We start from the raw sequence: 15,293 nt of genomic DNA, 5'->3' as shown, positions 1-15,293 counted from the left end.
TGTGATGTGTGTCTGTTATCACACCTCTTCCAGTACACTGCCCAGCACAGCCAGTGGCACAGGCGTCCTGGGTAGCACCCTGGGACAGCCGGAGGGTATGGCCATTCCTCTGGGACAAAGCAAACCCTGGAAAGGGCATGCCATAGCAAAACAGTCACCCAAAAGACTCTATCACCCACAATTTAAGCCTGTCAACAGCACTGGCTGTGCAGTGCGAAGAGCGTTACGTACCAAGAAGTGCTGATGAGCCGTTTGGACTACCAGCTGAATTTTTCATTAGCAATATTTTCACTTGGGAATTCTTTAAGATGATTCAGAACTACTTCATTGGCTTTTTATTTCTTGTTTCATGTTCCACTTAACAAACTGCACCTGTCTTGCAATCCCTACAAGTAGCCCTGATGCCAGTAATGTTACTCTGGCAGCTGAGGTTTCAGGTTCTTAAGCTACTTAAAAATAATTCATTATTAACATTTGGGAAAAAATATCAGAGAGACACTTCCTGGTAGGTTATGTGTTAGTGCTGCCACCAACTATAAGCATCACAGAGGCATTTTAATTTTACTAGGCAACCACTCAGTTGTTGGGACTCACATCTTAATGGATATTTAATTAATTTCTAGAAACAGAGAGTTCTGGAAACATTAACAATGTCTGTCACAGAGAGATCATAGTTTCTGAAAAGCATATACCTGTTCCAAAATGGTGTTGATTCTGTCCACTTCACAGTCAATTAAGTATCTTTTTTCTTGCCGCCTGTCCATCTCCTCTATAATTCTTCTGAACTCTTGAACATCCTTTATGCTGCCTACGGATCTGGCTGTCACTTGCCAGTTGTTCTGTACTGCTGCTTCCATAATCGCCTGTAGAATGGAAAATCCTGTAGGGGAAAGAGACAATGTAACCATTTAAAACCAGAACAAAATAAAAACTACTTTGAACGTTTGACACGTTTGACATAGGGTTCCCAAAAACTTGCATCGTCTAAAGCAGAGGTCCTCAAACTACGGCCCCCCAGGGTCCTCAATCAGCCCCTGGTATTTACATCCCGCCGCCCCCCCCGCCCCCCCCCCGCCCGGGGGTTGGGGGTGGAAACCAAGCAGCCGCAGATGACTGCCTGCCACTGCATCCACGTGCCGGCCCCCTGTTTAAAAAGTTTGAGGACCCCTGGTCTAAAGGGACACAGACTAGCTAACAGCCTGCAAGTGCTCCATTATCTGAGAGAGCAACAGTGTAGGGACCAGTTTCTTCTTTCAGCTATGCCACAGCCAAAGTCACTGACTTCAGCAGAATTGCTTGGTGGTATACGACTGTGAGGCGTATCAGAATCTGTCCAATATATCATATTATGATCCTCTCAGGGATGTTTATGGTCGTGCTGGGGTCCGTGCCAGCTGAGAATAGGAGCCTGCAGCCATTACTTGGGCAAAAGTCCATCAGCTTGAAGAGCTGGACAGAAGGGGTAATTTGCCTGTGCAGACTGCAGCAATGGGTCATTAACTGGCAAAGATCCAAGCACTGCACAAGAATGCCAATTAAGTCATTGTACTGGTTATTGGGGCCACAAACCACAGGAGAATACTTTACTGATACTCAGTTTGATTTCAAAAAATGTTTTTAAATATGGAGTCTAGCAGCATTAACCACACTTTCAATGATTTCATTAAGGTAATACCACCTCATTTAGCAACCTCAACAGAGGAGAGAAAGCAGCACGGAATGACCAAAGAATGCACAGTGAGAGATTATACAAGCAAACAGCATTTCATTTCTTGTGAACAGCGTGCCTCAGCAGCTGACAGAACTCAAGTCAAGTCCCTAAGTCAAAGGTGCTGGAACTGGGAACAGTAACCTCCTTCAAGTCATGCTATGCAGGAGTCATCAGACATTGATTTGCATCCCTTTGTTATAGTAGGTAGCTGGGAAGTTGGTGAATTCGCTGTTTTGATTCAGGAAATTAGGCTTTTTTCATAGCTATTGTTTCAAATCTAGGCAGATGCCAGTCAAAGACAGAGGTCATCTACTTCAAGCACACACAGCAGTCTCCAGTGGAGTTTCTCTGTACAGAAGCATCTACATGAGCTGTATTTCTGTCCGGATAATTTATTTGCAAAACTTTCAGTCCAATCACTTAGTCATACTGTGGATTTCTTATCCACAGCCAGATGGGAAAAGCTCAGCATGTCTTCACACACACAAACACATAAACATACAGGATCAACAACCAATTAATTGTGCTCTGTGATAACCAGCCCCCTATGCTTCTGGAACTGAAAGGAGTTTCAGCTACAGAAGAACAACACGTTCACTGCTTTGAATTGTACCAACAGCCATTGTGAACTGGGATATCATTGTAGGGGTATACCAATAACAAAGAACTGGTGCTGCAGTCTGAGCTTCCGTAGCCTGCTGTAAATCTGTAGTGGCTGGCTGAAGGTAGAGGAGCTGCATCCCTACCTCATTACAGACACAAACAAGGAAAGAGTGTGATTTTCTAGACTGCAGTTAGATTATTATAATTTACCATGCCATTTCCTTAAGTTTCACTCAAATGCCCTCACTTTCCCTGTGCAGCCTCCTTGATTGTTAATGCTTTGCTTTGTACGAATGCACTTCACTATCCCATGAAAGGTGGTGACAATTAATATGTATGCTGGTTGGGAATTCTTTCTGGCATCTTTTTTCCCTTGAGAGTATTGAAAGAGAGGCATTTACATATGTATAGTACAATGAACTCAGTCTTCCTTAACATCATATTTCACAAAAATGGCTGTGATGTCTGTGACAGCACTGTGATTCCATTACATGTAGGAGAAAGATCTAAGCCCAAGATATTTGGTTGGCTGCAAACGAGAAATTTTCATGTGGAAAAATAAATACCACTAAGGGGGATTTACAAATGCTTTGTGTACAAAGATGTGCTTTAAAAAAATATGATTCACTAAGTAATGAATATTTACATGTTTGTTTCATCATTCATATAATGTCTAAGTACAAACCTTGAGCTTGCTGTAAACAACAGTAAACAGTCCATAAGTTTGTTTTTTTCACTCCAAATTGAACAACGTGGTTCAACATATTATAAAAAAAGATGACACTTCAAAAAAATCTGTAGCTCTGTTTTCTGCTAATAACATATACAAAAACCTACGTGTCGTCTCAAGGAAAGAAGTGAAAATGAACATGCTGGAGAGCAGGTGCCACTGGTTGACTGCCACGCACCCAGCTTCAGTTAAGTGTTTGAGTCAGAGCTCACTTGGTCAAATCTTGACTATCTCAGGTGAAAGGTGGGTAATTTTCCTTATTTTGTGCAACTGCATGTTTGTGTGGGTGCGTGTGTGTGTGTTTTTGCTTCCCTGTGTATTAGTGGTTACAGCTTCATGAAAAAGAGCAATGTTACTCAGCAGCCTTTCTTTTATGCATGAAAATACAATTATAATAATCTCGGTTCCAGAGCTTCATAATTTCTGTCTTCTCTACCTCCTGTTTCTCGTTGTCACACCAAGTCTGTACAGTCACTGTCCCTTCTGCCCTTGCTGGTCCTTGAAACCCTCCCTGCACTCGCCGCCTGCGCTGTGCCAGCGCGCCTCTCCTGGGCCGTCTCCCTCTCCTGTCCTCGCTTTGAGAAGCACCGCTGCCCTTCCTCCAACAGCTGCCAGGGCTCTGACGGCCCTTACAAAGCCCATTTCCCTCGCTTTGCAAGAGCATGCTTCAAACCTCCTGCTTTCAGGAAGGCAGCACACTCGCATCTTCGGTCAGATACACGTGCCCGCTGTTCCCGACCTCTGACCTCTCTCCGTGCCTACTGCCTTCAGCATCATTTACATCGCTATCCATTATGTGACATTTCTGTAAATGCCACATTCCAGGCTCCAGCTGTACTTTACCATAAGGGTGCTGTTACATAAGCAGTGCTATTATTTAAATAAAAGGACTGTTTAATCTTCAGATGTGAACTTTTCCTTCGCCTTAGCATAACGATGCAAGCTGGGATGCTTTGGGGGTATTGCTGGGTAATGACTGGGGAAATTTTTTTCCCTGTTCTGTGCGTATAGTGACCAGACCTGTATACTGAGGTTTTCCGTTCCCTGCCCTCCAGTAAACAAGCATGTGAATGCTCCGCAAGAGACACCTGCCCCTGAGCACCCTGGAGGTGCTGAGCTCTCACGGGTGCCTCTCACCTCATTCACCCTCAAGGAAACCAGCAACTATCTCTATTTTGTAGTGTTTCTATGGTCTGCATCACATCGATCCCAGAAGACTGAAGGACTGACAGTTCACCACAGGTCTGTGAAGATGCCATGCAGGAAAGGCTTTTGTTAATACTGTTGCAGGTTTATACTACTTCAATTGATAAAGCCAAAAAATATTTGGTAAGACAAAAACCTCTGACCTCCTCCTAGAAGATGACAGCAATGAGATCATCCCCAAACAGGTTCATAATAGCATTACTAAAATTCAGAGGTTGTCCATTCTATAGTGATTGACACAAATACAGACAACAGGAAAAATTCATTCCGACGCAATCTGATCTTTCAACCTCTTGTTTCTTAGTCATACCTTGGATGTGACAAAGCAGCAGGATGGAAGGCATGCATTTTTCTGGAAACACTGCTTCTGAGGCTAGCTCATCTGATGGCACCACATCCTTTCAGTGCACTACGTTATTAACGTGATGGTGTTACCAATTTATAAATCTGTCTGGTCACACGATGGCAATGTGCATTCTTGCCAGGTCATGTAACAGACCCATATTACGTTTTGGTCCCTTTTAGCCATGTACAGGGGAGGGGTTGCTCCTGTGTTCTTTGCAATCTCACGTCAGTCCGATCAGCAGCTACTAAAAGCTTAGACAATCCTGAGCTTAATATTAAAATGTGTCACTGTCTGGCTTATTCTTAAAATACTGATGATTTGAAAGAGCTAAGCCTCATCTAAACAGTCTGCCAATTGATTGGGATGGAGGTAGATACAGTAATAAAACTAGAACAAAACAAGTGCCTGGCTTATTTTGAGTTTTGCTGACTGAAGCTCACAAAGAGAGAAAATATTCAATATAAATTTCCCTCAAAGCAGGGAAAATGTTATTTGTTGCAATGCTATCTCTGTACTTTAAACAACCCTGACAGAATTACATTCTAGGCAGTCCTCCCTGCAGCTGGGCCGAGACACAAATTCAGCCAGCATCTTCATACTTCTGTCAGGGAAGCAAAGCCTGTACCTCAGTCTTTCAGATCATCCCTTTGATACAAGCATCTCTCAACTGACCCTACTAACACGGGTGAAGAGGACATTTCACTCTTTTGCATCCATGAAAGCTCATGAAACTCTTCCCACATCCATGTAAGCAAAATTCATCTGTGCAGTTTGCTCAGCCATATGAAATTCTATGTACTACATCATTGAACTTACTCATTTAAATAAGAGCAATCATTAATCTGTCATGAGTAAAAGATCACACTAGAACATCTGTAGTACCACGTGAGCACTCGCAGTTGGCACCAAAGTACTTACTGAGAAAAAATTACCACTTATGTAAATCGCTCTTTTCCTGAATGTTCCTGATAAGATCTTGGACCGTAGCCTCCCGTTAGAAATGAAAGAGCATTTGCTTGTAGTCCCTCTTTCTTTTGCCTTGCTGAGTACCAAAGATCTTTGAGGGGGCTATTTTCCTGGCACGCAGCATGCCTATGCCAGCTGAACGAGCAGCAGCTCTGATCTGAATATTTGTGTTTTGAACTATTTATCTGGGACATGATATGAAAAACTAAGCTTCTGGCCTACGAGTGAACTTCAGGGATTTAAGTATGGAGCTGTCTTTGACAAGGGCACATTGAACTCAGCAAAAAGAAGGCCACCAAGGCACGTGCTTCCCCAAGACAAATACAAATTCTGTGATGCGAGTGCACCAGAGGTCTGTACGTTGAGATATACTCGGATATTCTGTGTGTTTGGCACTGAGCCTAGCATTAATTTTAAAGCAAACAGGTCAACATCTTAGATGTGAGTAAAAAACACCTAGCCAACCTAAAACACTCCCCATCGTTCAAAAATTAAACATGTCAGCTAGGCAAGCATGCGCTGCATAACCTATACCCGCTTAACAATTTTATAGTAGGGGAAGAAGCAGGCTACAAGCTACTAAATTAGTCACCAGTAAGAGACGCAGCAAGTGATGACTACGCTGGAGTGCTCTTTCAGTCTTACACGTGTAAGTTCAAATTATTAAATGGAAGTAGAATAACTGCATTCCATTTTGACCTGATCACTTCTATCTAGTAACCAGCACATAAAGTGTTACACTCCACTGTTCTGGTAGCAGACAACCTTCTAGACCAAGCAGCAAACATACTTTAATAATGTTTTTTATTTTTGCCTTTTCTATTCAGTAAACCTCTAGTTTGCCCTGCACATATATTACATTATTGCAACCTGTCATCCATAAACAGAGAAATCTACACAAATAGATATGTCAGCTTGGTTGAGTGAATGTGAACTTGCCTGGCTCTAAAGGAGAATTTACAGGAACCATCTGGTCTGCATTTGCTCCGGATGGGCTACAGCTAAACATGCAGTAATTCAGATGAGTTGAATGCACATACACTTAAGAAAGACTTCTCCCTCCCCCCCAGATGACTGTTTCTGAATGCATTTCACCTTGGTATGTTCTTTCATAGCAACCTTGCTTCTAAGTCACCCCTGATTCTATTCAAGTTTTTGGTCAGTGCAACTCCAGTGGTTTTGAATAAAGCTGTGGCAGTGTAAAATGAGAGTGATGTAGTAAAGGATCAAAGAGTACAATAACAAAGGACAGACATAAAGATGCCGCAAGCAATGCTGTCACTTCCGTAACAGGACATACTCATATGCCTTTCACAATTATGTGGGCAAGTCTCCTGGTGTAGGACAGATGGGTATACCTCAATACAACAACATGATCCAAGGTTTACCACAAGAGCTGTGTTCTAGTTTTAGCTTTACTATGCAAATCTATATTTAAATAATTTCCAAAGGAATAATATTTGAGTGATTATAGCTTCTGGATGCAGATGGGTAACAAAACAGATGAGACAGAAACACATTTTTAAATCAGAGTATGTTCTGCTTGAGGAAAATATAACAGGTAAACAGTTGTGCAGAGAAGGCAGAAGAACAACCACAGAAAACCAGAGAAATGAATAATGTATTTTGAGAAGTGACAGAAGGTGAAGAGCATTGTGTTGTCCAGGGAGCATGGGCTGTAGGGTATCCTCTGTGTACTTATTACTAAGAACTCTTGATACTGATGTTATCAGAAAGCCGATAGAGGTGGTAGTGAGGGCATTCTGTCACCAAAGGAGGCTGAGATCTGGGAGACATTGGTCTACTAGGAGTAGTGAAGAGCTGTCCTGAACTTTTTTACATGCAAATGGCAAAATTGTAGAACTTTTTATTAGCATTAAAAATAATTAATTTCCAAGCTTTAGGAGATCTGAATAAATAAAAAAAAGCGCCCCAAAACGAAAACACTGCTTAAGTACTGTGAGTCTAGGGCTTTGTCTGCCCAGCAGAGCCGAAAACCTAAAACTATGTAGTAAGCACAGTACCATTACATGTACAGCGGGATGCAAATCTAGGCAGTTCGATCCCAATGATATTCCTGCCCAGCACCAATTTTCCCTGAGTGCCCTGATTTCTCCAGCAAGGACACGCTCCAAGTGACATCAGCAAACTCAAAATAAACCATTTGCTGAGTACCATCCTACATCCTGCTGGTATCAGGAAAGCAACACCATAACCTTAGCCCAGTATCATAGCCTTGCCTAGATGGAGCCTTCTGTAGTGGCTTCCTTCCCCTCTGTTCCCCTTGGAGCACCTCTATCCCACGACCACACTGTTGTGCAGCCTCACTTACTGCCTCTCAGATGGAGCAAGGTAAACAGGGCCCACCCCAAGCCCTGCTCCTCGCAACAGACCAGCCTTCAGCTGAAAAGTCTCTGAATGATAGAGCAGAAGTTTATTTGGGCAAAAAAGAAGAACCCAAGAACCCAAGATACACAGATATTACCAACCACTTCCTTCAGACCTACAGAGCTGGGTTTTTCATTACTCTTGTGCATCTGTTCCTGAAGAAATCAGACCTAGCCACCATGGATAGAACGTATCTCAGCCATAATCCTCTTGATGTCAGATGCCATAAAGTTGACCATAGCAAGGCCTAAGTGAGATGCTTTGGTCTTACTCTGTCCTTAGCTCCAGACACATTTGGATGATGGTCTCTTAGGTTCTCTTTCCAGTCAAGAAAGAGAGAGAAGCCGTGTAATTTTTCTGTGTTTGCAACATGCATGGAAATCAACAGAAGAAAATACATGAAAGAACAAAACTGTGTAAAGCATCACCACGTAGGTATCACTCACAAACCTTACCTGCAATTAAAAAACTAAAAGAGAACAAAAATCCCAATGTGCTGGCTAGCACTCAACTGATGGGGCTAATTACTGCACATTAAAAATACGTATCTGATTCTGCTTACATATTTATCTCAACAAAAAGATTCTAATTAGGAAACACAGAGTTAGCAATTATCAGGCTGGAAAAGAAATCCTAACTTGTCTGCAAAACAAGTGTAGTCCATTGCATGTGAAGCTAGTTCTCAAAGGGAAAGCTTACAAAAACCAAAATCAGAGCAAGCAGAGATGTTGCAAGACATGGAGAATTCAACTCATCTTTTGGTGTACTGACTTTGAGGAGGTCTATTTGGCTTGCCACATGACCTAGAGAAAAACAGAAAATGAAAAGCCACCCAAGAAATAACGGGACAACGTCCTGCTGCTCAGTGATGAGCCAAGCTGTTGAACCACCTTACTCAAGGTAAGTCTGAGCCAGGTGGTACAGGAACACTGTTATTTCAGAAACAAAAGGTCTGCTCCTGTACAGAATGGTAATGCTGGCCTTTCCCCTGGTGCTGGTACAGCTGCGTGGCTTTCCTTCCTCTCTTCAATGTGTCTGCAAAACTCCTGAGGTGTCTCTGCCTTAAGGACACATTTTAGCCCAGCTTCGTTGTTTGAGAAGCACATCACATGTGGGCAGGTGGCCCCCCCAGAGTGGTCTACACTTAACACAAAGCAGTGCACTTCACACCAGATGTTTTTGCGTCATTCAGCTTTCAGAAAATTCTTACAAAAACATTAATAACGTCAACAACAATCCCAATTAACACTCAAAGCCCTGCCAATTAACAGATTTATTGTCAATGTTCCCACATGAAATAGGCAAATAATAAATTTGACATAGAATAAAAAGATGAGTTGGCCTATCCCATCCAGAGAATTAGTAACAGAACTGATTTTCAAATTCAGGTTCTCCTGATTCATATCTACATTTATTTTTATTTCAAACTGTAACATAGTTGAACATATACTTGTAAAGATTCCTATACTGCCTATAAACACTAGCTGCTGAAATTATATAGTAAAAATATCAGTATGGTATCTCAGAAGACATCTTCCTTGTACCTTATTTGCTAGACTAAAATGGAATAGCTACCTAGCCCCCAGTGAACTGGGATACTGATGGAAAGTGTTACTTGTTATTCCAGGTAAAGTTGCACAACTGAGGTACAATTTCAACTGGAGTTAAAAAAGAAAGTATTGTGTGGCATTATCATCTGAGAAAGGAAATACAAATGAGTTTTGTTAAGCTTAAATAACTTTTTTAGCCAAAGAGGACATTAGTGCATTTATTCTGTTACAGGCAATAAATATTCTCAAAAAAGGGAACTTATCCACTTATCAACAGCAGAGGATTTTGGAAATAGCTAAAACTTGGCCTCACATATCACTGCATTCATCTAAAGAGCTAAAAATGTAATTTCAGTTTATGCTTCAAACTTAAAATTATTGATAACAAGCTAATTCTTTGCCATGATATGTATAGTGTTTTTAGCATGAGCCTGCAAGAGTATTGCTGACTGCCTTCTCTTAAAAACGTGTCTGGAACTGCTGAGTCTAAAAAATGATAAATATTATTCCTTTGAAGAAACAATCACAGAAGATTATGGTAATCAGACTATGAATTGAAATACATATTCATCACCAAAAAAAACCCCTGAATTCACCTCAGATATGTGTCTTGGAAAAAAATTATGCTAGACGAATTGTCCTCAAACATAGTAAAATTATTCTTTCTATCTGACCTTCAGTCAATCATGTTACAAAAATATTTATTCCTCTCCCTAACCTTTATCTACACTTTCTGTTTCTCAAACTACCTGAGCAAACAAATCTTTTGCCTCTGAGAATTTTCATTAACAGATGCTATCAGCCTTTCAAAGTCTCTCTTCATCAACATCTCACCCTTTGGTATCCAGCATTTTAATTGCCCTTGCAGCTGGAATGTGTCTCATGTCTCAACCCATAAGTTAATTTCCTTTTATTTATTCTGAACACTAAAAAAAAAAAAATAGCAATCAAAGGGTGAGTACGATTTTTAAAATATTTTGAAATTTAAATGAGTTTTTATGATAATATAAATGATAATTTATGGATCCATACCCACAGTCTGCATGCATGTTTCCTTCTAGTCACTCAGCTGGCTATTTCTGCCCCTTTTTTGCCAATGGCTAGTAACAAGGAGCTTTTATAGAGCACTATTGCCTATATTTTTTCAATAACAGCATTTCTCTTCATAACAATGATGTATTTGTTAATTACAAGGCCTCATATTAATTCACAACAGGGCTGTATACCTCCTAGACTGCTTGGCAATACAGATTTGGTCTGAATTGGGCTTGTACACAGAAGCACACTCCTACTGCATCAACCAGAGTCGTCTTTGTACCGATTCCTCCTGTAGTGGGACCACAGGATGACAACTGACAAAGTTAGCCGAGAATTAGCGTGACATCAATAGACAACAGCTAACCCAGCATGAAGCTAGGAGGTAACCAGTTACCTTTCAAAACATTTCACACAAATGAGGTGGCAGAACGAGGACGCACTGGTTCAGTGCTCGGCTTCAGTGGCCCGAGCACCGTTAGCTCTTGCAGCGTTATGTTCTGTGTATCAGCAAGACCTGGTTTATTCTGCAGGGTGGTGACACACAACCTACAGAGCAGAGACAACCCCCTGCCAGTCGGGAAATCCCTGGGTCTTTACCTGCTAACGAAGAAACAGACTAAAGGGGAAGCCCTGATTTTATTATTCAACCTTATAATCCTATTTGGGCATTAGAGGTCTTTTCATTCTATCAAAAATCACTAAGAATTTTAGTGTTAGCTATCCCTTCTCTGCTAACATACACAATATATTTTTGGCTGCTGCTTTGTATTTTGCAACTTCTAAATACAGGAGTTGGAGCCGGTAACTTTAGATGGGCAAAAAACCATCCAGGTTGAAGCATCTGTGGTCAATTACTGAATATGCTATTCCCAATTCAGCTCAGGAAGGCAGCTCAGGTGAAATATTAGGCTGGATTATATAGAAAAGTGCAAACATCTCAGCATAAATATTCGCTAGAGACAGGAATGTGATTAAAAAGTTTAGCTCTGGCTTCATCTCTCAAGTTTCCATGTGTTCATTTAGGGAAGAAATGAGAGGGAGAGCATTCTTGGGAGTTGGCACCGCACATCAGCAAGGGTTCAGATCCAGACTTTTCCACAGCGTCCAAGATAGTTTGTGACTACAGCACTCCCCCTTCCAGGACATTTTTCCCATGGATTGGACTCCCCCACCCCCCGCAAGATGCCATCTCATTCATTTTTATGGTCCACAACTGGAATTTGCACAGGAAGGCATAAAGCGCCTATCAAAGGGAAAAAAAAAAAAAAAAAAAAAAAAGTAACATTACCTAGGCATGGGCAGAGTTTGTCTTAATTTACTGCTCTGATAATTGATGTTTTAGAAATACCAGTATGATGGGCCTTACAGAGAAACCAGACTCAGGTAATAATAACCTATATGATTTCAAAGGCAATTTCAACATAGGCTCAACCTTACCATACCTGACCACCTAGGACAAAAATGTGTCCTGCATATAAAGGACCTGCCGACAGACAGGCATATACCCTCAAGATGTGTCCCAAAATCAGCACAATGGAAGTGTACCCTGATGGATCACCATGAACACAGAAAAATATCAGTAAAGATTACACGACCTTCAAGGACCAAGAGCCACGAGGTCTTCATTAACTGCTGCTGGACTATACATACACCCATACACATTCATGACCACACAGCAAAATCACTGAACACTTAAAAACTATGTTTCTTAGCTTTATATTAGCAATAAACATGAAAAAACCCCAAAACCTTGTTCTTGCATGTGCCCATGGTAAATGGTAAAGATTCTCTTAAATGATCTAGAAATGGTGATAACCAGAGTATTTGAAACAACTAATACTTTTGCCTAGGGTCCTCTCAGAAATGGGCTCACTTCACAGTGCAGCAGACGTAAAATTTTCACAGGTACCTGTCTTTCATTTTCAAAAGTGACTTGGGTAGGATGGTAGGAGCAGGTTTTCAGAGGCAATTAAGATGCAGATGCTGAAGCGCTGCAGCAGGTGGGGTACCTGCCCTCCACTGACTTAAATGGCAGCCAGGTACAGACCTCATTGAGGTGCTTTTCACAACGTGACTATGGGTATGGGTATGCTGAAACCCTAAATACCTCTGAAAGACTGTCCTGTGTGCCTTTGGAAATTACTTATGAAAATAGGATAGGTACTTTGTGGCCTGCTTAAAAAGTGGCACAGAATTCTCTACAGAATACACTGTTAATTAGTTAATTCATTGCGACATGTTCAGAAAGTGCAGAGATAAGGACTGCCTGACTAAATGGGATGTACACATACCTGAGACAGACTATTGATTATTAGCTTGAAGAAGAAAAGGGAGATAGAAAATTCCCCTCCAAGGCTGCAGAGTGGTAGAATATCTATTACAAAAGGAAGGGGTTGCATGTAAACTGCAAACTCTCACTGCTTTCACAGTTTTGAACTAAACTGTCCTTAACGTTTTCTTGGAGTTGTTTTGTAAAATTAGGAAGCTGTAAGAAACACATTCTTGGGACCAGTCTGCCTCAGTACTCCAATTAAGTTGAGCTTTGCACCCAATTACACTGCCAAGTGTTTACTAATATTTAAAATCTTTATATGCTATTTGAATATTCAATATTCAGTGTAACAAAAGAACTCTTCTATTCCATTTGTTCTGATACTATAGCGACGCATGATTACTCTTCCATGACTCCAAAGCCTCACAAATCTGATTGCATGGTTAGCAAACTACAATGATAAAATATGCAAAAAATTTAGTATTCTCTAATCTGAAAGAGAAAATATACAGTGAATGGTGCACACAGATAGAAGCACAAGCACTGATAGTTCTGATCACTCGGTTTACCATTACTGTAGTCATTCAGGCAGAGAAAGATTTCACAGAACAGGACAGGTCCCTGGTATATAGAGTGGAAAGGTTTTAAGTGTTCTGTGCGAATCAATACTTCAAAAGACAACACAAAAGTGGAGTTCTCACTCCACTACTGCCCTCTTTCAGCAGGGTGGCACCTGTTTAGTCATATATTTTTCCCCCAAGTAAACTAAGATTTCTTTATTTTAACACTTTCTGCCTCTGTAATTACCTCTGTGCAAGTATGAAAAGCAAGGGAAAATCAGGTCGCTCATACCTGTGAGCAACTGGAGTTGACTTCAATAAAAAATTTCCATCTAACCTTACTAATTATTAATGTACAGATGTTCTAGGCTCAAAATATAATGCCTGTGCTTACTCCAGGGATCCGGTCCCCTCTGATTGTACTCAACCTAACTAACCCTCCCTCTGCAGTGGAATATCAAAGCAACGACTTTCTTTTTACAGCAAAAAGTTCTATTATTGTGGTTTCTGCAAACAAAAAAAAAGCAAACATTTAAAAAGCATATTCTTTAAACACTGGAGTACTATGGCTGTGCTATATACCATAGCATATCAAGAGGTGAAGAACGACATTCTAACCATACTGCCACATTCACTGAGGTCTTAGCTCTCAATGCCAGGTTTTCTTGCTCACAGTTTGGAGCACGTCCCATGACATCACTGATTCTTTTTATTTTTTTATGCAGCAAAAGTTTGTGCACCCCCGCCCTTGTTCTTTGGGTAGCCCTTTTGTCTCTGCCTGTAACAAAAGTCTTGGTGTCTTCATTCCTGTGTTTCAGAAATAGCACTGTTACCTCCCCCGCTACACTTCATGGCTTCTGCTCATTCACTTTCCCCACTGTGATTCACCTCAATCCCTTTGGATAATGTGGAACTGAGGGAGGATTAAAAACAAAAGCATGCTGAAAGACACGGGGCTGAGACCCTGGTCCCAGTACCACACAGTTAAGCACAGGTCTCACCTATACCTCCACCGATTACATGCTGAGCACAGGTCTCACCTATACCTCCACCGATTACACGTTGCACTGGCGGTTCAGGTACCCCAGGATAAACTACTTTGGACCTTCAGCCTAACTTAAACACACTCGCAAATGTCCTCTGTACCCAGGACTCTGGAAAGGAGGGGATTTATGCTATTATCTATCCTGAACAGCAGAAGAGAAACAACTTGACTTTCCAGTTCCTCAGCCTTCCACCCACAAACACCTTATTTTCCATATATCATAATATTTTATCCTCCCTGGTACATCCTGGAGCTGAAACACCTTGGGAACGAAGCAGGAAGAGAGCTAAATTCACTCTGTATGTTCTAGATCAGCTCTTTTCCATTCCCTGCAAAGTTTTAAAATGCTGGCAATCAACATCAGCCTAAATCTGCTTCAGCTAAAGCCATATGGAATTTTTGTGGGAAGCCATAGATCACTTGCAACTATTCCAGACATATTTCTGAAGAGATTAGTACATGTTTTTCCTAAAGAGTTCACAAAAACACCGAGTTTAGATCTAAGCATATAAAGCAGAATGACAGAAAGGATCCCACACCATTCAGGACTTAATAGCCAACAACTTGCTCTTTTTTCATACAATTCATCGGCAAGACCAGGCCATGGCCACAGAGCCTGTCAACAGCTATAACTATTATTATTTACAGGCTAGACCTGCAAATGCTTCTTTTAAAGCAAAGTAAGCACAAAGTAAATCACCTAATGCCAGTCACTCAAACTCCAACACCGCTGAGTTCCAGAAGTTTTGCAATCCGCTGTGCTGTACTGAACTGCTTATGGGGTTAAACACACATCAGCAAGATGGTTCGGTGATTTTGCACCACATGCACCATAGATCTGCCACTGTGCTGGTGGCTTGTTATTTCTAGTTGCATAT

At 41.2% G+C, this 15,293-nt stretch overlaps 1 protein-coding gene across 5 annotated transcripts in view; it reads right to left on the bottom strand.

The window, feature by feature from the left end:
* GRIA3 (glutamate ionotropic receptor AMPA type subunit 3) overlaps positions 1–15,293 on the bottom strand; it is a 152,956-nt gene that overhangs the window by 83,449 nt on the left and 54,214 nt on the right. For all 5 annotated transcript variants that reach the window (XR_008825478.1, XM_056359722.1, XM_056359721.1 and 2 more), the window contains exon 4: positions 693–880. Coding sequence is in view for 4 of the 5 variants with exons in the window: in XM_056359722.1 (XP_056215697.1) it covers positions 693–880 (188 nt within the window). In the remaining variant the exon portion in view is untranslated. The remainder of the gene's footprint in view (positions 1–692; positions 881–15,293) is intronic.

This window comes from Falco biarmicus, chromosome 14, assembly GCF_023638135.1.
Source record: "Falco biarmicus isolate bFalBia1 chromosome 14, bFalBia1.pri, whole genome shotgun sequence".
NCBI classification, from domain to species: domain Eukaryota; kingdom Metazoa; phylum Chordata; class Aves; order Falconiformes; family Falconidae; genus Falco; species Falco biarmicus.
This window is presented reverse-complemented; position numbering and strand designations above follow the sequence as displayed.